The sequence below is a fragment of the Taeniopygia guttata genome, chromosome 3, assembly GCF_048771995.1.
Source record: "Taeniopygia guttata chromosome 3, bTaeGut7.mat, whole genome shotgun sequence".
Taxonomy (NCBI): domain Eukaryota; kingdom Metazoa; phylum Chordata; class Aves; order Passeriformes; family Estrildidae; genus Taeniopygia; species Taeniopygia guttata.
The window spans coordinates 62,571,208-62,598,234 of NC_133027.1; the positions used below are offsets into that span (position 1 = coordinate 62,571,208).

At 39.6% G+C, this 27,027-nt stretch overlaps 1 protein-coding gene across 8 annotated transcripts in view; it reads right to left on the reverse strand.

Moving 5' to 3' along the window:
* The window catches only part of PHACTR2 (phosphatase and actin regulator 2), a 129,481-nt gene that overhangs the window by 19,489 nt on the left and 82,965 nt on the right, over positions 1 to 27,027 (reverse strand). For 5 of the 8 annotated variants that reach the window (XR_003959347.4, XM_012572558.5, XM_030268081.4 and 2 more), the window contains exons 2-6: positions 25,122 to 25,289; positions 18,070 to 18,150; positions 15,123 to 15,281; positions 4,871 to 5,104; positions 959 to 1,508 (exon numbers count right to left, since the gene is read on the reverse strand). Coding sequence is in view for 7 of the 8 variants with exons in the window: in XM_012572558.5 (XP_012428012.4) it covers positions 959 to 1,508; positions 4,871 to 5,104; positions 15,123 to 15,281; positions 18,070 to 18,150; positions 25,122 to 25,289 (1,192 nt within the window). In the remaining variant the exon portion in view is untranslated. The remainder of the gene's footprint in view (positions 1 to 958; positions 1,509 to 4,870; positions 5,105 to 15,122; positions 15,282 to 18,069; positions 18,151 to 25,121; positions 25,290 to 27,027) is intronic. The other 3 variants (XM_012572560.5, XM_030268085.4, XM_030268082.4) reach the window with 2 other exon arrangements.

Below are 27,027 nucleotides of genomic sequence, written 5' to 3' on the forward strand. Positions count from 1 at the left end.
GACCAAGAGAGAAAACGATTCACAAATCTGGGGGTGAGAGGAGCAAGCTGGAGAACAGATGGGAGTGCAAAGTTTTCTGTTCTGGAAACCTAACCCTATTCACTGTAAATACAGTCTCACTGCAGTTGAGTTCAAAATGTTCATGCTCATCACTGACAAACCTGGGGTCAACAGCAGATTGCCCTTAGCCTTAGGAAATTTTTTATGTAAAGGAAGGGTAGAGCAGGGGGAGATGTACCACTAGAATGTAGAGCTGGCAACAGATGTACCAGCAAGAATTTAAAGGAAGGTCTCTAGGCTACTGACATCTAGACTAAACCCTCTTGGATTCATATAAAATATGCTGATTTTTGTGGCAGAGAAAAGACAAATTTATAAGCCAGTTTAATCTTTCTGCTAACTATTTTGCCTAAAAAATGTAATTATTACTTTTCTCTTGACCAGTTTTTACAGTACCTGAGATTCAGACAAGTCAATAGGCAGTAAAAAACCAAACACCTACTAACTGAAGCCTGAAAAAGCCCTCATTTTCAAGTGTTCAAGTAAATTCAGCTGGAACTGAAATTGAGAACTTTATTTATTGAATTGAGAACTTTAACAGTGAGATATTTAATGATAGCTACAGAAAATAAAGACATCTACCGTAAAGAACCCCATTATAATTCAGCATCATTTCTTGTTTTCCTTTATGAGAGATAAATAAAAGTGTCATCAGCTTTGAGCTGGACTGCTGACCCGAGTGCCAGCCACACAATGAAGTAAGAGACAGGTCATGATCAATGACCCTCTGGGGACACATGAGGTACTGCAGGTGACAGGCTCTGGGAAGGAATAAACTGTGCTGGGCTGCCACACAAACTGTTCCCAGTCAGCAGAAGGGCCAGAAGAGATCCCCACGTGCCTACAGTGCAAGCAAATGTGGTCCTACCACTCCCCCAGGACAGCTGTACTGTCTCACCTTTCCGTGGCTTCTCCTCCGGCATCTGGAGCGCTGCCTAGGGCTCCGCTGCTCGGACTCTGGTCTGCACCACGCTCAGCTGGGAGAAGAGGCTTCGTGTCTGACCCAGGGCTGCATGGCCCTGCCACGCAGCTGTCTGACACATCCTGGGCATCTGAGGAGCCAGCAGGCTGACTAGCTGCAGCGGGAAAAGGAGGTGGAAGTGGAGGTGGAGGAGGGGCAGCGCTGGGAGGAGGGGGCACGACAAGCTTGCCGGACTGGTCTGCATTCTCCATTTCAAAAATTACTATGGAAGTTTGCTCAGGCTTGGGTTTTTCTGCCTTCGCTTCCAAACTGTCGGCTGTCGCACCTGAGGGGGAAGAAGTAGCCCCGTCTGGTGCTGTTCGTGGGGCTGACTGCTTCCCAGGTTTTTTCTTGCCCCTGGGAGTCCCTGATGTGCCAGATTTGCTGGAAGTCTCCTTAGAGGCTTTGGGATGAGATGATGTAGATGAAGGAGATGGTGATGAAGAAGACTTGGAGACTGGTGGTTTCTTTGCATGAGAGGAACTGGCTAAAACAAGAAAATAAAAGGCATTTTACAGTCTTGCAATTATGATTTTTACACTGTATTTTCTGCATGAATTCATTTGTGCTGGTCTTCAAAAAAAAAAAAAACAACAACATAATTCTTCTACAGTACTTCATGTAAATACTTGAGATTAATAAATGTTGCAGTTCCAATTTCACCTTTGTGTGGGAGACACTGAAAGGATGAATACTTGCCCAAGAACAGCAGAGAGGACCAACCTTACAAATGGGTAGGAGTTTGTTTTGAGCAGCCTGGACATCATCTAAGAAGTCCACTACTTATTCTAAAAATAAGTGTAGTGACTTAGCTTAAAAAAAAAAAAAAAAAAGGTCCCTGGCAGAGAAAATTGCCTGACCTTTTGTACTATGTGAATTTTTGGTCTGATCACTGTGAAAACCCTGTGATTTTCCTTATACTTTTCAATGAACATCTGAGGACTGTTACTGAGTATCAGTCAATTAGCTTTCACAATGTTACTGCAATTGATGTCCTCCTATGTAATGACAAACAGCAGAGGGGCAGCAAAACAAGGCGTACTTTCAAGTCCAGCTGGGTCTGTCCACAAAAGAGAGACAGAAACCACTGCTGTCACACTGCTCAAATGACCTTCAGAAGGGAGGAAGCACTGAAGGACTCTTCCAATTGCTGTGTCAATGCACCTATCACCGAGATGGGAGCTTCAAACTTCTGACTTCCATGTAAAAAGTAATAAAAATGACAAACATCTAATGATTCAGTCCTTTTCATCAAAATGCATCCGACTCATATACTTTTGATGTAATTCTAAAAATTCATTAACTTCCAGAGAACAAATGAAAGATTATAAAATTACATAGCAGCCTTCTGGCTAAGCTTACTTGAGTAAAACAGAAAGCTGTAACAGAAATCTGCTGAAAGGACTACTTTACTTATAAGCATTTAAATAAAAAACAACCCCTTGGCAGACTGGGAGAGAATCAAAGTGCAGATACTGGCCATAATAAGCTCCCTATATAAAAACAGTTTTCACAGTGAGACTGTTCTCAGAGGAGATGGAAACTAATTCAAAAGACACTTTGCTGTTCTCTTCTGTAGCTGTTACGGTTTAAAAACATTTATAGAGCTGTGAAGATTTCTGTATATCTGAAAAAATTTATAGAAATTTCAGGCAAATCCCTGCTCCTCTTTGTGCTCCCAGGTGACTGTAACGGGCACTGTCCTGCATCAACCGATACTGCACTTATCTTCCCACATCAGGTACAAATCACTCAATTTACATGCAAAACAGAATGAAGCAGAAAAATGGCATTGGCAGAAGTTCATAATTACAGTAGAAATAGATGGTGGTTCCAAGCTGCATATTATTTAACAGAAATCTTACTGTGTAGGTGGATGGTAGAAAGAAAAGGCTCTGGTTCTGATCCCCTTCAGTGCAGGCTGGAGGTCAACAGAACCAGTTACATGCTTGCACTTAAGAACTGCAGCATAGTAAAAATATATGGCCACACAGTTGTGGCTGGGAAAATGTCAAAACATGTTTCCACAGTAAAAATCCTTACATTATTCTCAGAACCTGAAATTAGATACGGAAACTTAAAAGATTTCTCCCACAGAAAACCCCTACGCGTCCACATGGGTCAAAAGTGCTACTGCTGTTTCGTTTTTGACTGGGCTGGCTGACAACTTTCTGTCATGCCTCTTTTTCAGTAGAAGATTTGAATTCTGATTAAATTAAAAATTTAATGGCTGTTGTTTGCCTTTTGGCATACATCCATGCCTACATTTAAGTCCCATTCTCCCAGTACGACTATTTCAGTATGGAAACCTGCTGTGCTGCCCTCAGGAGAGCCGTGGCTCAGTTGTTACTCATATTCCTGTCCTCCTTCATGAGACTTGATCACTGCCTGCATCATCTGTTCACTTTCATGGAGATCTGACAAAACACTTATACTAACACTGTTCCAAAACAGCTCTACTTACTAAGTACTACCCCACTTTGAATGAACACAATGTATTTTTAATGTTTGAAGAAATTACCAGTAGAATAAGGGATATACGTGGATATAATATGGTCTGAAAGCACTGGCTGACATTTCAGCAAGCCTAATAGAAGACAAATCTGGAACGTGAATGTATTTTAGTCTAAAAAGTCAGGTACCTGACAGGTTGTTACCAACCACTGGTATAAACAGTTCTTTTTGTGATGGATTGCTTTACTTCTGAAAGGTCTGCTGTTACAAGGCTGCTTCACCTAGGAAGAGCTAAGTTTTCCAGCTGCATGTGAAATACAAGGAGCAAATTCTGGATTTTCAAAATGTTTATTCTTGTAGTAGTCTGATGTAGTAGGGACAGTTAATACCAAGTTAATGGATATTTTATGGCAAAGTTATTATTGTAATTCTAGAAGTCTTGCAATGTTTTCTAACAGTCCTCTTCTGTATGCTTCAAATACAAAATGTGCCAAAATGTACAAGCTGTGAAGAGAAATACTTGCAGAGAAAACTGGAGGGACTGGAGGGCTTTGAAGACAGACAGAGATTGAAAACACACAGCTTGTATAAGTTTGCCAATACATATATGAAGCCCATTCATCACAATACTGCTTGTGTTCAAATTATGTGTGGATGTTTTGGTTTTGATCATTGTCTACACTGCAACCATCCAAACTCATAATCAGTAACTTAAGAGCATCCACGCATCCATATAATCTTTAATCTTGCATCACTGCTGAATTTTGATGTAACAGTGTGGTGATAAATACATGTGCTATGTGCCTGATGATTGATATTTTGCATTTCCAGTATGTACTTAAAATCACAGCACCTGAGAGAAGCCTGGTCATTTCTAATGGTTGTAATTTTTTTTTGTCAGCTAAACCAACAGCTATTCAACAGTCTTTTAAGATGTCTTCATGGTTTTATTCTTAAAGTCTTTGTGACCTTGTAATATTGTCAAATTAACTGGAATTGTTGATACTTCCAGTTGAAAGTTACAGCAATACCAAATTAATTTTACTTAGGGGTAACTTGTCCTTGATTTCAGAAGTCAGTTTCTTCCCTGCTTATTCTTGAGCTGGTTCTCTGGGTAATTTTTTTGCCAGCTTTCACACTTGAACTAGGAATTCAGGGTTGTCTCTGATGTGCTCGGTGTTGTACATAGGTTCACTCAACAGCGAGGAGGTCTGTGTGTTGTCTGGGGTATTTGTGGCCAGCAGAACCAGAGCCCAGCAAGAAGCTCTCTACAAACACCCATGGCATGCTCCTCAGTAACTCTGCTATGTCTGAAGGCACAAGGCACTGTAAGACCAAGCCAAGCAGCCCCATGCACATGCACCCACGTAACTGCACTGCACGGGCAGTACTCACCAGCTTCTCGATTTGCACTGGCGCCTGTTGGCTTGGGCGGCAGGAGAGGAGGCTGCTTAGCAGGAGCCTTTCCCTTTTTTTTAGCATGAGGTGCTTCGTTACCCTTATGGCTGCTGGTGGTGGAAGCGGCAATGGCATTTTTTGGTGGTAGTGGAGCTTTTTTAGGTTTAGGCTTAGGCTTAGGTAGTGGTGGAACATGGGATGTCGGTATTTCTGGGCAATGACCAGTGCTCTCTATGGATAAGAAAGTGAACAGAAGCCAACTGACACAGACATACACCATGTAAATTCAACAGCAAGCTTCACAACAGTGACTACTTCCGCTGCTTGAGCTCTTGGGAATCAGTATAGACTTCATCTTCTGCCTCTTAATGCAGTGTTACCTCAGAAGAAAATTACTGTTCACCTCAATTCAGGATCTTCTCCTGGAAAAAAATAACCTGGAACTTCTCTCAGACTCATCTCTTCTAGACCTCCAAGGATCAGCCTTTGCATTCAGTATCCCAAACTAGAGTGCTGGCTCCAAACTAAATGAGGGAATACTATTTACTTCTCTAACAAATCTCCTCAGCTTCTTTTCAGCTTTACCCACCAGGAGATCAACAAGCTGTAAAACTCAGATTAATGTGAACCTGAATGTGAACAGGGCCATTCTCCCAGCCACAGGCTTGCACATGGCTACACAGCAGAAATTTTCCCAGTTTTCTCCTGAACCAACTCATTCTTCTGAACTGCACACTGCTTGCTCTTAGCAGCTTTGTTTTGGGCAACTTCCTCGAGAGTATTTTTTACTCATCAGAAACAAATGAAGCTAAGTAAGATAGGTTATCATTTGGCATGGAAATGCTCTCCCCTCCTGCAGGTTCTTTGGGTACTGTTACACAACTGCACTTTCAAGAGTCTAGAGCTTATTAGACAGCAGGAATTTGGTCTTTATCTACATTGCGCTGTGCAATAGGAATGGCTCTGCAGAGTGAAAGAGGTAGCACTGAGAACCCAATATCCATAATCCGCATAATCTTTCAGGAGACTTTGGATTTTCTTCAGGCTAGTTCTCTAGATTGCATGACTAGTGGTGCAGGGAGTACAAGTTTCTGAGTGCATCTTTTGGCTTAGTTTCATCCAAAAAACCCTGGTTTGTTTGCAGCCTGCAAACCGAAGAAGGGTAAGTGGGGATGACCAGGAAATTAATTTCAAAAGGGTATGCCTAATGCCATCTGTAATGTTAATGTAGGTGAGTCATTTACAGTCAACATACAATTTTGCAACATAATCACTACAGCTGTAAAACTTGGTGTTCCCAGGTGGGAAGAGCTGGAGTTCCCAGATGGGAACCTTTATCTATTCAATTAAACCAATTCTATGCCCATTTTGTCTCAAGATAGCCTTCTCAAACCTTTCTAAAAAAAGGTATTATAGCAAGAGCATTCCATCAGAATCATATAGGCTTTGTTGGCATGTTACTGAAAACTGTGACTGAGGAAGAAAGGAGACAAGCAAATACTGCAAATACTTTTAACAGTCTCTTCTATCACTCATTTAGTTTCTTGCATTATGTTCCTATTAGAGCCTCATTCTTGACACACAATAAATGGACATTTTCATCTCTCTTCTTTCCCATGTTAAAGATTCCCAAGAGATAAGCAACACATTTTAAGATTAGTAGATGAAAAGGAAATAATGTGCTAGACAACAAAGACATTATTCCTCTCAGAAACAAAGCCTTTCCAACTTCTAGCTTAAGGCTTGTTAACGTGAACTTAATGCATCACCAGCAGTTATTAAAAGCAACATGCACACATGTCTTCATGAAGGAATGAAACGTCCAATGTCTTCTTCCTTTATTTCCAGCCTATTATATACTCATACCCATTTGCATATAATGGTTCTTTGAAAGAACCATTTCATAGAAACCTTTTACAACTTTCAAACAGATTTTTTGAGCACATATTGTTGCACCATCTCTTTGTTTTCCACAGAAAGACTTCAGATGGAGAAAGAAACATGCTTATTTGTTACATTTTGACCTTCTCTTTTATAGTCTCCTTGTGAAATTCTACCTACCTTCATTCAAAGTTGAAATGGTGATATAATTCTGAAAAAGCAGGACATTTTAAAATTTGAAGTCCATTAATAACAAACATGGCAAGAGAAGATATGATTTTGTATTTTGAAGATCCTGAAGGACATGATTATCAGAAATAATAAGTATAAACAATTCTTTCTTTTACTATAAGTATCAACTAAAGATCCATAAGGCTAAAAATTTTATTTACTAGTAAGAAAGAATTTTAAACTTGTTTACTTATATACCATTACTTTGTTTTGTTTCAGGTCATTAGTGGAGAAAATGTTAAAAAAGGAATGATAACCTAGAAAAAGTAATACAGTATTCACCATATTCTAAAATAATACAATCTACACTAAACTATGTAACTGATTAAATAATGTATATCAATTTATCTTCTGAATAAGGAAAAAAGGTACAAAATAAAATATAAGGCTAAAGTTTTATTTAGTTGCAAATAAACACATCCTAGTAACAACCTATAATTTTCAATTTTTCTTTAGACAAGTAACTAAAAATTATAAATGAAAACCAAAACTGTAGCAGTTCGTTCACATCAACATTCTTGCTTGCAGACTACAACTGCGATTAAAATTCCACTGGCAATTTATATAGCATTTATTTTACCAGAAATGCCTTGCCATTACTGAACACTATCTTTGTCTAACACAGTTCTTTTCATAGTGGTATGTACCTCATTCCAAAGACTGGCAGACTCCTGCACAGCTGCATCCTACTTGCTCAGATAGTTACACCTCTCATCCAGTCTTGACTGCCTCTTGATTACCAGCAAACCTTATTCTTACTCGCAGCCAGGAAGAATCTGTGGTGAAGGTTATTTCTTTGACCGTATTGTTCCTCCTGGCATCTTATTGGCTTTGTTGCCTTTACCTTTGTAAGTTTCATTTCTTATCTCATTGTCAGTCTGATTTTGCCCATGGTACAGTTTCCCATTTACTTGAGACAGATTTCCAGTCCCTACCTGACCAGTCCATTAGATCAGCTTTTGACAGCGACAAGCCAAGTTTGAAGCAGATACTTTTCATTGCTTTTCCTCTGCTGACCCTCAGGCTTTGTGACTGTCCTCCCTCAAACTCCCCTCTGCTGTGGTGCCAAAGATGACAATATTTAGACTGCCATGATTGTGCTTTTTTTTCCTGGTGTGGTGTCCTCTTGTTTTCCAGTGCCTAATCATAATATCCTTTCTTTTACTGCTAGTCTGTTGGAAAATTCTTGTGGTTTTCTGCATCTATGTAAGATGCTATAATAAATGTCTGGTACATACAGTAGTAATACAAATAACTAATAACTGCAAGAGGGGCCTGATCTTGAACAGTGACAGAGATGGTCTGATGTCTGTAAATCGCTACAGATGCAATTATGTTGTAATTGTACTTCCCTAACATGATTCTGCTTGGACATGGCCCCTTGGTCTTCATGCCTGCTCTTTCTTTTGCCAAAACAAGGACGCATACGAATCAGTTCAGACCCATCTATTTGTTCAAACCAATCCCCCAGGTACCTCAGTACCAGCTGCAACACACTTTTATTGCTGTTGTTTTTCTTAATTTAGACATCTGTTCATCAAGATCTGACCTTTTAACAAAAGGTTTCCAAAACATATCAGATAGGAATATCTTTTATCCACTGCTGCCCTGATGGAAATACCTGCTGTAAAAGCAACTTGCTTATAAATTACCTCTTTAACAGGAAAGCAAATGTTAATATCTCATTAAGCATTTGGATTGATGGTATTTTTATGTTTAGAATACGTTTTCCAAAGGCCAGATTTTCAAGAAACTTCACTTTCAAACCAGATTTTCTTGTTTCCAGAAATTGTGACTGGGGCCAGACTCTTAACAAAGTTCTGTTCTCATCTAAACACCTAAATGATGATCAGATTTACAAAGTACTCAGTATACAACAGCTCTTGTGGGGACTCATCAAATCTGAAAGACTTTCAGAGAGGTGCCAGTGTGCCATGTGCACTAGAAAATCAGATTACTTATTTTGCAAACTAAAAGTGGGACCTTTTGCAAATTCTGGACCAAATGAACCTATGAAAATCCTGGGCATACTTTCAGAGAACAGGTTGTAAAATACAGCAATTTTTTCCTTACTTCTGTGAATTTCTAAGGAACAGAAGGCCAAAGCTTTTCTACCCGAGGATTTTGTCCTGCAGCACTGGTATTTTTGTTTCTAGAGCTCGAGCAGTGTCGTGGAGACATTTTTACCTCACAGAAAAGCAGCAGTGCTGCAGCACAAGTGTATGATCTCCATCAACTGCAAAGCACCCTCTTCCTGGAGGATGAACACATACATTGGAGAAACACTATGTAAAACGAAAGTTGGAAATAATGTATGTTTGCTGTCTTCTGTAGGATGACTCCCTGCACAATGAAACTCTGTAAGAGTTTTGCAGATCATGAGTTTCTTTTCTAGACTATGCAGAGAGCTATGTTTTGATTAATCAAAATCCAGGAAGCTGTCAGTCGGGAACATGGGACACAGAACAAGACAAGGTGTCTTTTGTCACTTTTTTGGACTCATTGATTGTGCTGATGCAGGTGGTCAACTCAGACAAATCCTTTCATAAACTTCATATTTAACCAGTTCCATTTTTTGTTCCTGCTATTGCTAATAAATTCTGTTCAAGAAAAGACCCATTCTGATTGTTAGAAAGCTTCCTTTAATTTCCACTCTAACTGTATTTCAAGCCACTCTTTATTCCTTTCTACCTGTGCCAGCATTGTCCTTTATCCATGCTGTCTCCTGGCTGTTTACCAACTTGAAGCATTCATCTAATGCACCCAGGCTCTTGGGCTCTGTTTTGCTACCCTGAACCAGGACAGCTGTCTCACAATGCTGTTTGCAGCTCTCTCTGCAGGTTTGAATTCCTCTTTCTTGAACATGGATAAGCAGATCTGCACATCTGCAGACTTCTAGATCTTACTGACTCCATAATTTCAACAGCACTAAGTGCAAGAGGCATTATAACAGAGACAGTGTAGAAAACAGGAGATGGGAGAAAGGGACAGGTGTAACATCTCACCTAAAGCAACCACATTCAGGTATTGGTTTAAAGATAAAAAAGGTAAAAAAACCCTGACTATCATTTTACATTTTTAACTGCTCAATCTTTGTGTAAGAAGTAAACTGCTAAAAAAAAAAAAAAAAAAAAAAAAAAAAAAAGAGAATGCCTAAGATACTAAGATACATTCACTGTGAGCTGATCTGTGAGAATCTTGGAAGGTGGAGGGCATGTGGGCTTCTACATTCTCTTATACTTTCCTTAAATATATACACTCAAATAATTGAATAGTTAGTTCATTAAAATAATGTACACAATCTTAATTCTGAAGCCACATTAGGATATCTTTCCTATAAAAGAGAAAAAACTGAATGAAACAAACCAGCTTTACAAGTCAGTAGCTTTCTTCTGGCACTCAGTTTTTGTGAGTGAAAGCCTGTGCCTCTCTTGTCACTCTACCAGCATGAGCCAGCCCTGCTGACTTAGTGGACAGGCTCTGGCCAAACACAGCATTATCTAGAGTAGTTTTCCCTTTAAGAATACTGGGATTCAGCCTCATTTACATAGTTCAGGTGATTAATTGAAGATATACTATTCTTAGAAGAACTGGTTTTAGCCAGCAAATAACACAGCTGGAGTGAGAGATTCTTAGGGAGTCAGGCAAAAAAGCCCACAACCTTTTATGTATGCTGCTCATATCAATGATCTACAGCACTCAGGAGTGTAGGAAGCCAGCTAGGCACACAAGAGGGACCAAAGTCTGCCTAGTTTCTCACAGTGACTGGTTTGCAGGTTTAATCTTCTGAGACAAAGCAGGCTCTTGTCTGAGACCCTGGAAGATGAGGGTGACTACCTTAGATTCAAACAGGTTTTGTTCTGCTTTGGGGAAATAAAGAAAAGACCTCTGAGAAGAGGAACCTAGAAAATTAGACTTTGAAGAAAATTCCTTGGTAGACAAACTCAAGCATTAGAGAGCAACTCTGCATGGTTGTAAGACCAGAGTTTGCGCCTCCAACCTTCTTTTCTTTGGTTACCCATATCAAAAAGAGAAGATTAAATTTAATAGCAGATTTAAGCAGAGCAGGCAAAATATAGAGGAAAGAACCTGTAAACACAACATACAAGGCCTGGAACCTTTTCCAGCTCTCATAGGAGATTTAGCCTCTTGGGGAAAAAATATGCACATGTAGCCCAACAATTAATTTGGAAACAGGACTAAAAACTGTTTCCTTTACTCATGTTTACTTCAGACATGAGGAAACCTGATAAGATCGATCTCCTATAAATGGCCCAGGAACATTCCAGAAACTTATGTCCCATATCACCCATAGCACCTGTAACAGAGCCCTGGCTTTCTGCAATGCAATTATTTATCAAAGCAGCACCTAACACACCTGACTGATGGTATGCAAAACACAACTGATGGTATGCAAAACAGAACTTCTTACTGCTTTTTCCAGGCAGTATCTTGCTGATGGTTACCGAGTCTTTCACTTCTTCAAGCCCAAGCTAACTATGAAATCTGGAACAATCTGCAAGAATCGCTAAAAGATTTAGCTTGCTTTGACAAAAAGGAGCAAGACTGAAGTTTGCAAACTGAACTCAGATACAAATAAGGGGTTCTCTCATGCTCCAGAGACATCTTGGGAGGGTTGAAAGGAGAAAATAGTCTCTGACACAGTACCTGGAGGCTTTACCACTTGCAGCATCCATGCTGCATCACCACGCTATGTCCTGATATCCAGGGAGGCAAACAGGGACAATTCTGACACTTCTTCTACTGATGTGACTTTTGATCTTGTCCAACACTGCTACAGGGAGGAGGAGGCAGAGAAACTCCTTGGATCCCCTTTGCAATGCCCACACCCCACTTGGAACATGAAGCTCTGGGCACTGCTGGGGATCCTGCGGACCAGTGCAATAGCTCAGGAGTCCAGGCACAGCGGGAAATTTCAGTCTGCTGCCCAGACACTCAGGGTGTTCTTTGACATTGCTGCCTGTCCACTTGCTGCTCTGTATCCCTTGCAAGGCTCACAGATAAAATAGCTATAGTTTAGCTCTTTATTTTCTGCAAAAGATGCTAGTGACTTTCCTTAGTCAAAACAAAAGAATTCAGAAGTCAATCCAATGCAAGCACAAATGAATATATTATCTCAGAAAAAGTTGATTTTTCAACAGCAAGGTTTTATCCATCAATTACCTGCTTTATGTTAAAATGTCACTTGTTTCTTATCATCCTGCCATAAGAGAAATTTTCTTTTAAACATCCTGCTTGTATGATTGTCATCATTACTAAAAGAATAACAGTTATACTATTAAATTGCCCAAGAGAATTTTTCACCACATATTAAAGGCACCTGGCATCTGATAGGCAGCAGATGGGTACACAGCTTATGGAACTGCCTAGCAGCAAGGGGAACAGCTTTCAGGGGCTGTCTTCTTCACTTGCTTCTGCTTTACTCATTTTTATATGCATGGCTGAGCCTATTGTTTGCCCTGTGGATACTGTATTTCCATAACGCATGCTGAAAAAACTTTCCTCCTTTAACTTGTTTTAACTCCTAATATATTCCACATTCTACAACCTGTTGCTTCCAGCTCTCACCATACTATCTCAATGTGCCTGTACCATGTGCTCTTTTTAAGCTTCTGGCTCCTGCAGCCGTCACATTTTATGAGAAGAACATTTTCAAGACTCAGTTGAACAAGAGGCCAAATAAAGACCACCATTATTTCTTAAGAGCATTTTAAAACAAACCTATAATTTCATGGGGCTGAGATGCATTTTTTGGCAAACTTTGATTCAGTGGGAGTTTGAAATGCAGCACACCATGCTACTAAGCAGCAGGAATTAATTATGTCTTTGGGTCTTACAAACGTGGCAGGGGTATACATCTTCCTTCCAGATTCACACCTAAGTGTTCATGACTTTAGAAGCTCACAATAGCCTCACTAAAGATGAACTTCTTGCAGCCATCACTCCTGACTGTCAGCTAGTGTTCAATCCACCTATCTCAGTTCTCATGATGGAGGGTTGTGATCTAAGCACATTTTTTGGTCTTAGAAGAAGATAGTGAGCTGAGTATTCCTGCTTCAGCTCTGATTTTGATGCTCTGCGAGCATTAGCAAACCTCCACTCTGCAGCTGTGGATTCCTTGCACCGCCAGTGGATGTGGGTGTAATGCAAACCTAGTGCATCTGCCATAAAAAAAATCACCCAGGATTAATCTGTCAGGTGAGATGCTGTGGGCCTTACTCTTCCACTGAGTTCAGCAGGCTGGCTCACCGTCTTGCTTAGTGTGTTATAAATAAAGAATAACCAAAGTGTATTCACAAGGACTGTGGTGTGACTTGTACTGGGTTTACACAGTGTGTAATGTTCTGATGTATGGAAGTGATCCTTAACACCTTTTGTGGGGAGAGTATTCTCTGCAATAAGTCTATTTCCTTTTGTTTCAGGGACTCAAGATGTTAATTCATAGGAGAACTTCATGTTTAAGTGCAAGAGGAAAGTATACTTTAGGGGTTTGCATCTTCTGGATGCTCATATTGAGATTAAGTGAAGCCTAGAATACCAGTTTTGCTAATTTTTTCCTTTCCTTCTCCTTCCCCCATATAGTCTTAATTTTCTGAGAGGACTGGACTGATAGCTATACTTTCTGTTGTTCTGAGTCTACTCCTGTACAGCAATCATTTTTAATTTATCCCCATAAGGTCAAAACAATATATAGAGAGTGCAGAGTCTAATAAGATGTTGAAAAAGATATTGAACCTCTCCTGCCTCACTGGAGTTTTACATTCTGCAAAGTCAGCTAGAGGGGATTTCAACACAGTTAGAAATGTGTATTTCTAAAATAATAAACTGTACCTTAGGAGAACTTCCAAGTACTGACAGTTCCAAAACACTGTATTTAGTGATGCACAAAATAAAAAGTGGTCTGATCTAACCCCAAAGTTAAACTGAACCATTTTAAAGGAGTTTTCCATGGCTTTTATAACTCTTTTCCCCTGACCGAATACACATCTGGTTCTAGTTGGCACCAAAAGATAGACGTATTTAAATGTCATGACAAAGGCTAATCTTGTATTTCTGCCTTGTTGGGAGACATGGAGTACTAGAAATCTCATAAGGTTCTCCTTGGACATCTATTCACTTTTTAAATAGTCATGTGATTTACGTAGATCTGAGAAGAATTCAAATTTTTGTGTTAGCTGAACTGACCCTCTCAGCCTCCAGAGGATCATTCATCACTAAGTAGAGTTTAATAGAAGACATTGGAAATGCTGCTCCATCCTGCCTCCATGGCTTCAGCCAGCTATGAAGGTCTTGATCCTTTGTATCTTTGCTCTTTCTGCTAGGAAAATCAAATAAATTAAATACTACTTAAGAACACGTTTAGACAGGGGGAAAAATGGTGCATTATTCAAGATGGCAGAGAAAGAAAATAGAATTGGTTCAAATCCTGTGATTTCTACTAATCATATTTCCTTTACAAGTCACACTCAGGCAGATCTGAGTAAAGGTTGCAAAATTAAGATGGACACTGGGACTGCTAAATATTTACCAGTATTTACCACAGTTCATCAATAGAAAAACCTAAAAAGTGAGTTTTTACCTAGTTTCTGTTTGCAGTAGTGACACAGCCCCTTGAATCTTTGTGAAGTGCCAGACTACAAGTGTTTAAAATTCCATGAAAACCTATCGGAATGAGTTGCTGAACTTACTTTCAGAATGATAGATGGTTTTAAAGTGACTTAAACACTTTTAAACATTCAACCCAAGAGCCACTTCTACAATGATGCTGCAAGGTGATGCATATGTACTCACTGTGCTCTTTCTTAAGAGGAAAACTTGACACCAAAGCTTGGCCACGGCTACCAGGCAAGGCTCACAGTGAATTTAGAAATTGAACTGCCCTGCATGCACTGTGATGTTTAGATCATGCTTCTCTTTATTACCATACCACATGCACAGGAAAAGGCATGCCTACCAGTGACGGAAAACTGATATTTCACAAGTCTTATCTTCTCACCAGGTTCTGCTGGCATCTTTGTGGCAGGACAGAACTCACAGTATGTATAGGCGCTAGTGGAAGAACATGTTAATATTTAAAATAGGCAAAAAACAATCTGTGAAGAATATGTTAATTTACCTTTCTGATCTTCTTTTTTTCCTTCTGATGCCGATGCTTTCTCTGATAAAGTGCCATTATTTCCACTGGCTTTTACCACATTTTCTTCCTGTATAGTTTCTTCACCAATGGCTACAGTGTGTCCATTTGAAGTTTCAAAATTTACTGTTACATCACCATCTGAAATAAAAATTAAAAAGTTACTGCCTAGTTTAACTACTTACTTAGCACCTGCTTACAACACACAGCACTTCTCTGCTTTCAAGCTTCTGTGGAAGAAAAGCAGAAAGACTTACTGAAATGTGAAACATCAGGCTGTAGATCTGCTCTGGAAAGTAACTCTGTAAAGAAACTCTATAGGCTTTCATCTTCTTTGAGTAGACACCTCTGCAGCAGTAAGCTCAGAAGTCCATGCTGGTTTACTTCTTCATGTCTGTTCATGAGCATCCTGCTCTCTTATCCCTGCATCTTGGTTTACAGAGCAAAGAAATGTGTGCATGGACTACAACAAAGCTGTAACATGTTCCAGCATGTTCCAAAAATGGAGAATGGGGGAGCAGAGTTGCAGACCTACTGTGGTGCACTCCCAGCATGTAAATGAGCCAGGAATTCTGACAGAAGTCCTCAGAATGTATGTGCCCATTTACTTAATAAAAATATGCAACAAAGACATCATCCAATCTTAAAAACCAAGGTGAAGTCTTCCTGTATCACATGTCATATCAGAATTAAATTCTTCAAGTCAAATTCTTTCTCAGCTCTGATGATACTTTATTCACTTACCCAGACTATCTCAGCTTCAGAGTTTTTCTGATTCTGAAAAAATCTTATGTTCCTATTTGTCTCTACATTGCTGAAAAGTGCTATTCTTGCTGGCTTACAGCTTTCTCTGTTCCATGAACTTTAAAGTTGCTACTGATTTTCTTCTCTAGTAATTTATTTCTGCAGGATTCTCTTGCTGTCAATCCAAAAAGTAAGCAAATCTACATGGCATCTCTTCTGATTTTGGCCATTTCACTAACTGTGGCAATTCCACCTCTCTTCCTTGCTGTGTGTTATCAGACCTGGATGTTTGGCACTTCCCTTGTTATAAAATTATGCAGCCTCTGTCCTACCACCTTGGGTGCTCTCACTCAGGCAATTGTTTCATTACCTTCCACACACTAACATCAACTTGATTTGTAAAAAATGAGTTCTGCCTTCCTAACTTTGTCTAAATTACTACAGCTAACACTTGCACTTACCTTAACTGCAACATTCAGTTTCTTCAGCTTCTCTCTTCCAGGGTTTCTTAAATCCACTCACTCCGCCTCCACATATGACACTGCCACCTCTTACCCACGTCTTGCTTCTGCAAACACCTCCTGCCTCCAAGTGGCACTTGCTACTTTCCACTTCATTCTTCATCACTCCATGTGAAACGCTGTCACTTCTTCACATTTCTTACGTCTCACATTTCAAGTCTCCGTGTAATTTCTTCTTTTAGCTTTCATCCCCACAGTCATTCATTCTAACTACCTTCACACACTCAGTGTCTTTCCTACCTCTCTATTTTTAGCATCTTCAAACTAACCCCATATTCTTTCAAAATGTCCTTACAATTTACAATTTTCATCAAACATGAAGCACAATGTGATGAAGATAACACAGACCAGATTGATATGAGAGGAAGAAAAGAAAACTGTTCATATTTATATCCTTTTCTCACTTTGCTCAATCCCTGTAAGGAACCCAAAGTTCAATCCCCTTTAAGAATAGAAGAGAGGGTCAAGGACACTGATAACCAAAGTATTCGTACTTTTATCACAAATGATAGTATTTATGTTCAGACTGTAGCCAACCTCAGAAGTTACCACATTTCATTAACTGTCCCAACTGTAAATAGAATTTACAACCTTCAAAGGACAAGGTCACACAGGGCCCCAGTAAAGCACACGGCAAAACCCACAACAAATCCACAGGTGGACAAGCTGAGGTATGGAGAGTTTACAAGTCTCGTTTTAAGACAATGACAGTAGCAGAGACAAGCGCAGAAGCCAGCTATGCTGAATGTCATAGTCTGATAATTAGCCAAACTCTGTACAGACAAGGGATGTCAGACATCAACAAACAGATCCTTTACTTCTAAATATCTATGGGTATGATACAACTCATACACACTTCTACTTTACTGATTCTTCAGATCACACAAAAAAAAACAATTTCTAGGAGAAAATTATTTTTTGAAAATGTGGAGTTCTTAGATTCCTTGATAAAATGACAAATGGTTTCATTTTAAGCTACAGAAAATTATTTGACTGACTTGACTTTTATTTGATCTATATTTATAGAAGAATATTAGAGAGAATACCACTAGAAACATAATTGGATGTAGGATAGAGGTATAAACCATGGCTTACTCATGCTTTTCAAAAGGTAAATTCTGGCTAATGCCAGTTACTAAACCTTAGAGCATTTTGAAACAAGTGATTTCTTGCCCACTGTTTTATGCTGGTGCCATTTGTGATTGTGGCCTGTTATACAGGTGGGATCCATAAGATCCCAGCACGGATACTTTTTGATACCTGAAATGCATTATATTGATTTTTCTGGGTTCCAAAGCCCCTAATTTTTCAGCCAAAAGCTTTCATTTTATACTCTAGTGGCTTTAGACAGCAGACCTTGACTCAAAAATAGATTTATCACTAATTATAAAAAACTCCCGCAAACAATAAGCAGTATCCACCGAAGTCACATTATTTACAGTGAGCATTAAAATACTTCAGGATATGACCAGCTGGGGCACCTATGACAGAAGCAGTTACAGAGCACAAATCCCTTAATTTCAGTTGTCAGCTGGCCCAAATTACCTCTCACACTTCTCAGTTGGTCTCCTCATACCTATTTATACTACATGGACACAATAAACAGTGGCTTTTTCATACATGTTTAGTGCTTAGTATCTAAGTTCTAGTTAATGTGTTATCACCTTGCTCAGGCATTTCCTTCAGCACTCCCCTTCTTATCAGCTCCTCTCTGCTTTGTCTTGTCGAAATCTTCCTTTCCAACACTAAAGAAAAAGCACAGTTAAGAATAGATTTATTCTCATACTGCTGATGGTTGTGAAAAAAACATAGAGAACTATTTTTATTTTATAGAAAGAGAATTCTTGTTTCCTCCAGTTCTGCAGAAGAAGTGGTCTGGGTTTTCTTGGACAGTCTCTGAAAATATTGCCCTGCAATTTCAGGCACAGAAAGTGGGGACTCATATGATCCAATATCTTCAGCTCAGCAAGTCTCCTTGAGGCTTCTTTTATGGTCAATGGAAAAAGGTACTTTCAGGGTGAAACTGAACTCATCCTAGCATAGGCATTTAACATGTAAAAAAAGTACTTTTCCCCCACTGACTAGATTGAGTAGCTCAGCTGGAGATAGCTCCATCTGCTTTGTACAGGTTTTGAGTAGCGAGATACAAATCCTGCTTGGAGAAAGCAACTCACAGAGTAGCCCTTGTGACATGCAAGCTGTTTAAAGGAGAAAAACCCAACAAAAACAACGTTTAACAGAAGCCAGAAAGTTGTGTTCTAAAAGGAAATAACATCCTCATCGATTGATGCTGGTTGACTTTCATGGAAAAAAAATACAGTATCCTGGTTTTAGGTCAAAAAAATCAAACCTCATACACAAAAACCCCATGACTGTGGAACGAAGCATTCTAATTATTATGTTTATTTCCCATGGGGAAAATCCTGAATAGTTTTATAGGGAAAAGCATTTACAGATGTTAGAATAGAACAACTCCACATTACATCCCACCCCCAAAACGATGCAGTGATCTGGGAAGATTATTGTTAATGATCCATGGGACCATGGTGTATAATGTTCACAAAATGTGAGCATCACTTGTAAAGTCCTGTCTCCCCTGTCAGGAAAAGGTAGTCTCACAGTCTCCCATTCTGATTCTGTTTGCGTACATACATCAAAATCCATGTGATGTTTGGACCTCAAGCTGAGGGCATGGGGAGAAGCTTCAGCTGTGCTGGACTTCATCCTATTACTGCTATGGGATAGGGCTATTTTTCTCACCAACCAATTCAAACACTCACTAGGGTCAGTCGAATTGCTGTATGCAGAGTGATAATACCCCATGTAGGGTTTAATCTCACTCATGCCAGCCCAGATGGAGTGACTAGCCATACAGTGAAGTGACAGGCTCCTGTGAAGGCACGGAGAAAGGCAGTTTGACTCTGGAGAAAGCTTCCCTTCATGCCTAGAAAAGCACCTTTTCCAGCAGCAGGACTCAGCTGCTGACACAACCAGACTGGCTGACCTCAGGTGCCAGAAGGCATCACTGCTTACAGCTTCTCACTCCCCTTCTCCAGCAGGGAAGGGGATGGTTGAAGAGAAGGACAGAATTTGGAAGAATTTGGAATTTCAGCTGGAAGGGAATTTAGACCATCTCATTCCAACCCCTCTGCCATGGGCAGGGACACCATCCATTAATCCAGGTTGCTTAAAGACCCATCCAACCTGGTCTTGAATGCCTACAGCAATGGGGCATCCACAACAACTCTGGGGCACTTGTTCAGTGCCTTACCATCCTCAAAGTAAAGACTTTTAAAAAAATATCGAATCTAAATGCACCCTCTTCCAGTTTAAGCCATTTCCCCTTGTTTTATCATTACATGCTCTTCTAAAAAGTCCCTCAGATCATGTGCTTCCCAAAGTTACAGTACCAGGTTTATTTCTCACACTGCAAAGTGCAGCGATGCAGCAACTCCTCTACACAGGACGCATTTCCCCATCAAAACAGCACAAACTCCTGGCAGAAGAGCTGCAGGGAGCAAACATTTTAACCAGTCCAGCTCCAGCTACTCATGCCCGTGAGATCAAGAGCTCACAAATGCAAGCATTACTGGCTCAAGAACATGTAAGCTGGCATTAAGTCTGTGTTTATATACTCAGGTACTTTGAGGGATCTGTCCATTAAAGGTCAGGCTTCTGCAGCATTCAAGTCACACTTGACAGCATGAAGGAGCTCATGAATGTGGTTGCAGACCCTCAATACCAGCCAGCCCCCTCGGGGAGAGTGTGGTAGCCTGAACAATAATCAAGTTACATTGCCTTGTGTCCCACACCTAAATTACTCACAGGCTCTTCCAGTTTCTCCCCTGTATTTTTTAAAGCTCATGCCTTCTCACATACGTTGGTACAGGAACACACCCTAGGCTTGCAAAGAGTTTTTCATGTAGGAGAGCAGTCCCACACTGTTTTTACATAGATGGGGGGTCATGAATACAGAGAACTACATGGACAGGCATGGATGGAGTGTCTTGGTTTTTCTAGAGAGCAAGTGCATTCACAAGCAGGGTGAAATCTCTTTTGACACAGCCCTGAAGGATGAGCACCTTACACATGCACTTTATACTTTATACACATGTTTTGTCGCTGGCACTCTGAATATTATTTTATTATTATTTCAGCATTACAAATATTATTTAATTCCCACTATTTTTTTCTCTCTGCTTTCTTTCTACATCTCTTTTCTTGGGGACAGTGAAATGAGATGATCTCTTACATGTCTGTGGGACAATTCAATGCCAGCTAAAAACAATAATGCCTTTTCCATCAAGTTAAAAACATTGGATCAGACCTTCACCCATCAATGTCTCTCTCTAGTTTTCAGGATGTTTTTTTTTTTTCAGTTCTACAACATTGAATTAACAACTGTATTGAATTAATTATCATGGGAAATGCCAATTGTCACTAAAAGCCATGAACCCCTTATACTCAACTAAAAAAAAACTCAAAGCATTTAATAAATTACACAGGTTTCATAACAACCCTGAGACATACCTATTTCCATTTCACATATTAGAAAAACTGTGAACAGATAAGAAGCTTAAGTTCCAGTCATCCATCTTCTAAAATGCTAGCCATGATTGGTGGTTTTATTTAAACTGATTAAGCTCAATTAATTCAGCTTGAAAAGCTAATTTATTTTAAACATTATTTGCCCCACGGAAAGAGCATAAAAAGCAAGCTAGTGTTCACTACTAGTACCATAATTTCAATTCCTACAAAGAAAAAGGCAGAATCTTAATTTGAATCAAAGTGGCAAAAATATGTCCCCTTGTATAAGAGGAATGAGTAGCCTGTCAACTTAGGAACTTATACTAGGCATTATTTAGTCAGTGTGGACTCATCATAATAATTTGTGATTTATTGCAGATTATGCAATATATTTGGTTTATTTTAGAATATACAATATATTTCACATTTACATAGTCAAGTATTTTGTACCATCCTGCCACCCAGCACCAAAGTTTAAACATTTCCTGACTTCTAAATGCTTGACTTTGTAACTCTATCATTTTAGGAGAGCTTACTGAAACAGAACAGTTGTCAGAAGTAATTAGCTGAGCAGACTGGTTGGAAACTCTTAAAACTCTGTGCAATTAAGCTGAGTGAGCAGTGGATGCTATCAGCACGAATCTTTTCTGCAATATGTGTAAATAAGAATGTATATCTCTATCTACATGAATATATATATATATATCAACATGTCTGTCATATATATGATATGTAGATATGTATGTATATATATATATAAAGGTGTCAAAAATATAAAATTTCAACATGAGCACCAACATATTGTTTCTATTTTAAGCAATAATAAAACGTAAAGAAGAATTTCTCCACCTGTGTACAAGTATCTATTGAGATTTTTTTTACAAACAGATCAGTCCTGACTGTGAGGGTAACTGGTTATGAGTCCTTGCCTACTGAAGAAGGCTGAGGTGAGGCAGGCAGGCCGTGTCCAGTCTCATGATCCAGAAGAATCAGAAAATCCCAGGTAAAAATCCTTCCCCTGCTGCATTCAGCAGCAGATCTTGCCCTGACTTCAGGTGTAACCATCAGAAAGGATGTAAATTTATTGTATTGTATGCAGCCCTCATTTACTCCAGTGAATCTTACTCCTCTTCACAAATATTTGCTATTTTGCCCAATACAAATATTAATAATATTAATAATGGGAACAGTTTACCTCAAAAAGCAGTTTCTCTCTCTCTCTCCCCCTCCCCCCTCTTCTTCATTGCCACAAAAAAGATTGCTTAGTGATGGTCAGCAGCTGCAAACCTCAGGCACTCTTAAAACCCATTCTTTGCCTCGAAGAGTGCTGTGAGATTCTGGACATTCTCCAGTACTTAGTTTTGTTCTTCTAAGAGAAGCTTGAGAGAATTCCGATTATTAATTTTTCTCTGACCTAGTAAGAACTAAAATTGCCTTCTGATCTCTCTCTGTATATACTTTCGCAGTGAAGCTTTGAAGTGGCATCTACTTTGTGCCAAGACACAAACTGCTGTCTTTTCCTTTGCAGCAAAACATTGCAGAGGAGAGAAACCCTTTAGATGATGGCATTTTATGTTTGTCTGTCCTTTATTTTGAAAGCCCTCTAGGCAAAAAGCATACAGCCAGTGCCCAAAGAACAGACTTTCTGAGACAGAGTATGGAAAACACGTTGCTAAAGTGAAAAATTCCAACCATCATTCCCACATTGGCACTGATACTAACATTTAACCATCCCTCCTTTTTTGATGCTTGTGGTATTTGCTTTTTATGAACATCTTCCAGTTGCTCCTAAGACAAAATGTGCCCCATGGTACGTGTCCTGGCAAGACTGTAGCAAGAACCTATTTCAAAAAGCCTATTGAAAACCCAGAGACTGTATTGAGAGTTCCTTCCAATAGCCCACACTCTGTCTTAGAAGAAACCCTTTCTCCATCTGCATGTGGATTTACCACGCTGAAGCCCTGTTACGAGAACTGGCAATAAATGAGGATCATCGTGCTCTCTCCCATGATCCCAGGCCAGGAAATGGGCTTCCTGCATGTAAGAGGCAGGCACACAGACAGCCCCCACTTGGTAATGAAAATACAACTCTGACTGAGTAGTGTGAGGAAGAGGATATCCTGTAGGATTTTGAAGGGACGTCTTCCCATTTCCTTCTCAAGTTAGATAAGCAAGTTTCTTCTGCCATGTCACTAAGCAAGCAACAAGGGGCAGCCTGCCACGTCAATGTGTCTTCTCAGTCATCATTAGTCCTGGGTCTATTTCCTCAAAAAATATGGGGAATACTATTTTTATTAATCTATGAAATTACCATCTAAGGCAGGATGAATGCAATTCAAACTACTTCTCAATTCAAGTTCCAGCCTCACATGAAGCACATATACAAACATAAGTGATCCCATGCACAGTTCAAAAGCAAATCAGTGTCTTGAGGGACCACAACATCATGAACAAGACGAGCAAATTAAGTAGAATGAGTATCTAAGGAGGCACTTTTGAAAATATTGACCTTAATTTCTTTGTGCTTCATTTCCTGCTTTTGTAAAAGAAATATGAACACACACTTTGTCTTGGTACTATAAGAATTGATGCATCATGCTTGCAAGACTGGATTCAGGCCCTTGGAAGAAAGACAGTACAACATAAGAAATGCTATCTTTAACATGAACTTATCAGATCTTAGTTTTTTTAAAAATAATTTTTAAATGATACATGCATTATTTTTAATGGCATAACAGTTTAACACATGCTAATAGGTTGTGAAAGTTCAGGGAATTTCTTCATACACAGCTTATGAATGGTCATTATTCTGAAGAACTCATTGCATATAAAATCACATACCTGTCCAGGAGAAGCTGCAGAACATTCAGGAGTCATTAACCAGAAATAACTTTGCTTTAGCATGATAATAAAAGTACTGGGAAAGCTGAAGGAAACGGGAAGCAATGAAGGAGATACCAGACTGAGGGGATTTTTTTTTATTGCAGTAGCAGAAGAAATTGTGGGGGGTTTGTTACAGGGTATGTGGGAAAATCTAAAAAATAGGAAAAAGGAGAGAAAGAAGGATTTGAAGAGCTCAAAAATCTGTTCAAAACTTCAGCTGGCATCTGGAGTGATGAAGACACCAGAGAAAATGGCTTCCTTTTCCTTTCTATGTAAAAAAAAGTTTTAGAAGTTTCACTGTCAAATCATAGAGCTCCTTGCTGTAACTGCCAGGGGTTGCTGTGTAAGGGTTGGGTTTAAAATGTCAAGCAGTGTACTTCTGAGAGTTATGGGGTGCCTCCTGAAAACACTGTGGGAGACTAGTGTTGGTTTTATTGCCTACAGCCTTGGAAACCAGTAGACAGGGCTTGCACTGTGGCAATGAATCTAAAGGGCTCACAGAAGCTCACTGGACTCTAATTAGACTCAAGTTTAGGAAACCACAACATCAGATGTTTGAATCCCAAACCAGAAGTTTGGGATTTTTGTAGAGAAAGTTTGGCTAGAGCAGTGACACAAAGACACACACACACACACATATATGCAGGGTGGTATTCAGTTTTCTAAACGTGGATGTCTACAGCCACCTCAGATGCCCCAGGGTTTTGGAGCTGTCTGCACAGTAATGACAAATATGATACCAAACCTTCTGTGAGACCAGTCAGAACACCCCAGAGCATCTCAGGTGGCCCCAAACAATTATGTTTGGCTAACTAAATCCCAGCCTTTAATATTCCACTTTTTCAGACAGAATATAATTCAATCACAGCATTTGATTTCAGACCATCCTCCAGCCTTGTCAGTGGGGAAGTGAAGGGGCAGAGCAGCCTCTTTGAAGGCGGGGGCTGCAGAGCTGATCCTCATTCTTCTGCTGGACATGGTGACATCTGCTTCTCCCCCAAACTCCTGTCCCCATGAAGGCAAGATTTGTTCGATAATTCAACTCACTGACTACCAGGAGGACTGAGAGATTTTCCAATATATTTAAGGATACATATAGTAAACAAATCAGCTGTGTATTTTAGGGGATAGGTTCAAAACAAAGCTGAATGAGGTTCGGTTTTTCCAAGGATCAAACTGTTTTTCTGTATGTCAAATACTGTGCCTAAATCATCCTTGACATCTAACAAGTTCAAAGAGCTTTTTAAATATTACATTGCAAAACCGTCACAGTTTTCTATTTGCCACCAAAGGACCACAGACATACCTGCTGATGTTTCTCTGAATTTGTCACTGGTCTTCTTCTTCCGCCATTTCCAAGGTTTAAAGATTTTGCCAATGTTGGAGAGTTTGCCCTTCCTCTTGAAGGGGGGAGTTTGGGATCCTGGGGCTGGTCCATCTGAGTTAGCAATTGAAGCCTTGTCCAAACCATCAACTGTATAAAGAAAAGAAATAAAAATAACTGAAGGATGGAAAACTAAATAATACCCAACAGCTAAACTCCTCCACTACCAGATTGCAACAGGCTGTGTGTGCACCAACGTGGATTTTTCCTGTTCCAGAAGGCAGCCCTGGGCTTCAGTGCTTCTCAGCACCGCAACTGCAGCTGTCCAGGACTTGCATCTCGTGATGCTCATCTGGCGTATTTGCACAGTCCGGTGGTTTTCTATCACTACAGGAGAATTTCTTCCAACATATGTTTGGGTGAGTTTTGCCCAATCTGTGGTGAAGTTGAATAACTAGCTATCACCACACAGAAAACAAAAACCTTGCAATGTGAAAACATAAACTGTTTCTTTTGCATAAAATTAATCCTTTCTTAAACAAACTCTAAAGATAATTGTTCTGGCAGTGGAATGGGAACAGGTCTGTTTGATATCCCTGGTAATCAGTCCTTCCCAGCACAGCCTGCCATGAGTCAGGGTTCTTACTAACAAAGCGTATTTAACAATAAGCTTTTGAACTGGAGCCAAAACTTAAAGAAGGATTTCTTTCTGCAAAAACATATTGAATCATATGAAAGCCAATATTTAGCAAACTCTGAGTTTTGTGAACAAATTAAAACTCATCCCACAACATGCTGCAGCATCCAGTTAAAATAAACTACCCTGAGAAATCTACAATTATTATTTCTATTTAAGAATTAAGGTTTCTTAAAGCTTTCCATTTGTAGTCCTGCAAACACTTCCAATGTGCAGAATTTTACTCCTACGAGCAATGAAGTTACTGCCATTACTTAGAGACACAAAATTAATCATGGGCTGTTTGTGGCCTATAGGCTCTGTAATTGCTTTCATTCATCTAAACATTCTAATTATAACCAGTTTGGAATAGAGTTGATGCCACTCTGAACAGTAGTAATGATAATCATAGATCATTAAATCAGAAATGCTATTCAAAGAAAGAAATATCAATGTCCCCATTTTACAAACGGAAAAATATGAGGCATATAATTGTTAAGTGCTTAATTTTATGTTTGCCAAATAGCTTCCTGAATCCTGGTTCTGTGACCTAGCTGCTAAAAAGATACATATTCAGCCACATATCATGGTGCAATCTTATTATTCTGTTTCTTAGACAAATTACATGTAATGAGTCCTATATTTATCCTAGGCTTTAGATTGATCCTGGATGCTAAAAATAATCTTTTCTGTGAGAAAACTGATGTAATGCAAACAGAGTCCAAGAAACTTTATTTCCAAGGTTTTTAAATAAAGTACTGACAGGAAAGATTCATTGTATAACTTAATTGAAGTCTACGAAGTTAAAACTAGTGATAAACATTCTCACCTGTGTGCCCTGGAGAACAAGGTGAACCTTAGAGAGATTTAAAATGAGACTGCCTCAAAATGAAACAGCTATCCCTGAGAAGCCAGGTGAGAGGTGGGGGATGAGATGATCACCAAAGGTAGTGAGCAACACTGCAGAGAGGTGCAGGGCAGCACAAGGAGCCCTGCAGGGGTGCTTTGCCTGAAATTAGGGACAGCACTTTTGTCCGGGCCTACAGGCACTGCCTATGGAGCGCAGTCCCCTATGGAATGCAGAAGCCTCTGCCTGAAACTGTGGATCTAAGGGAGAGTCACAGTTATTTGGAGTGTATGTACAAAGACAACAGAGCAAATTTATCTTTGCAATTCCAGATGACCTAAGAATGGATGAGGGCCACAGTTTGC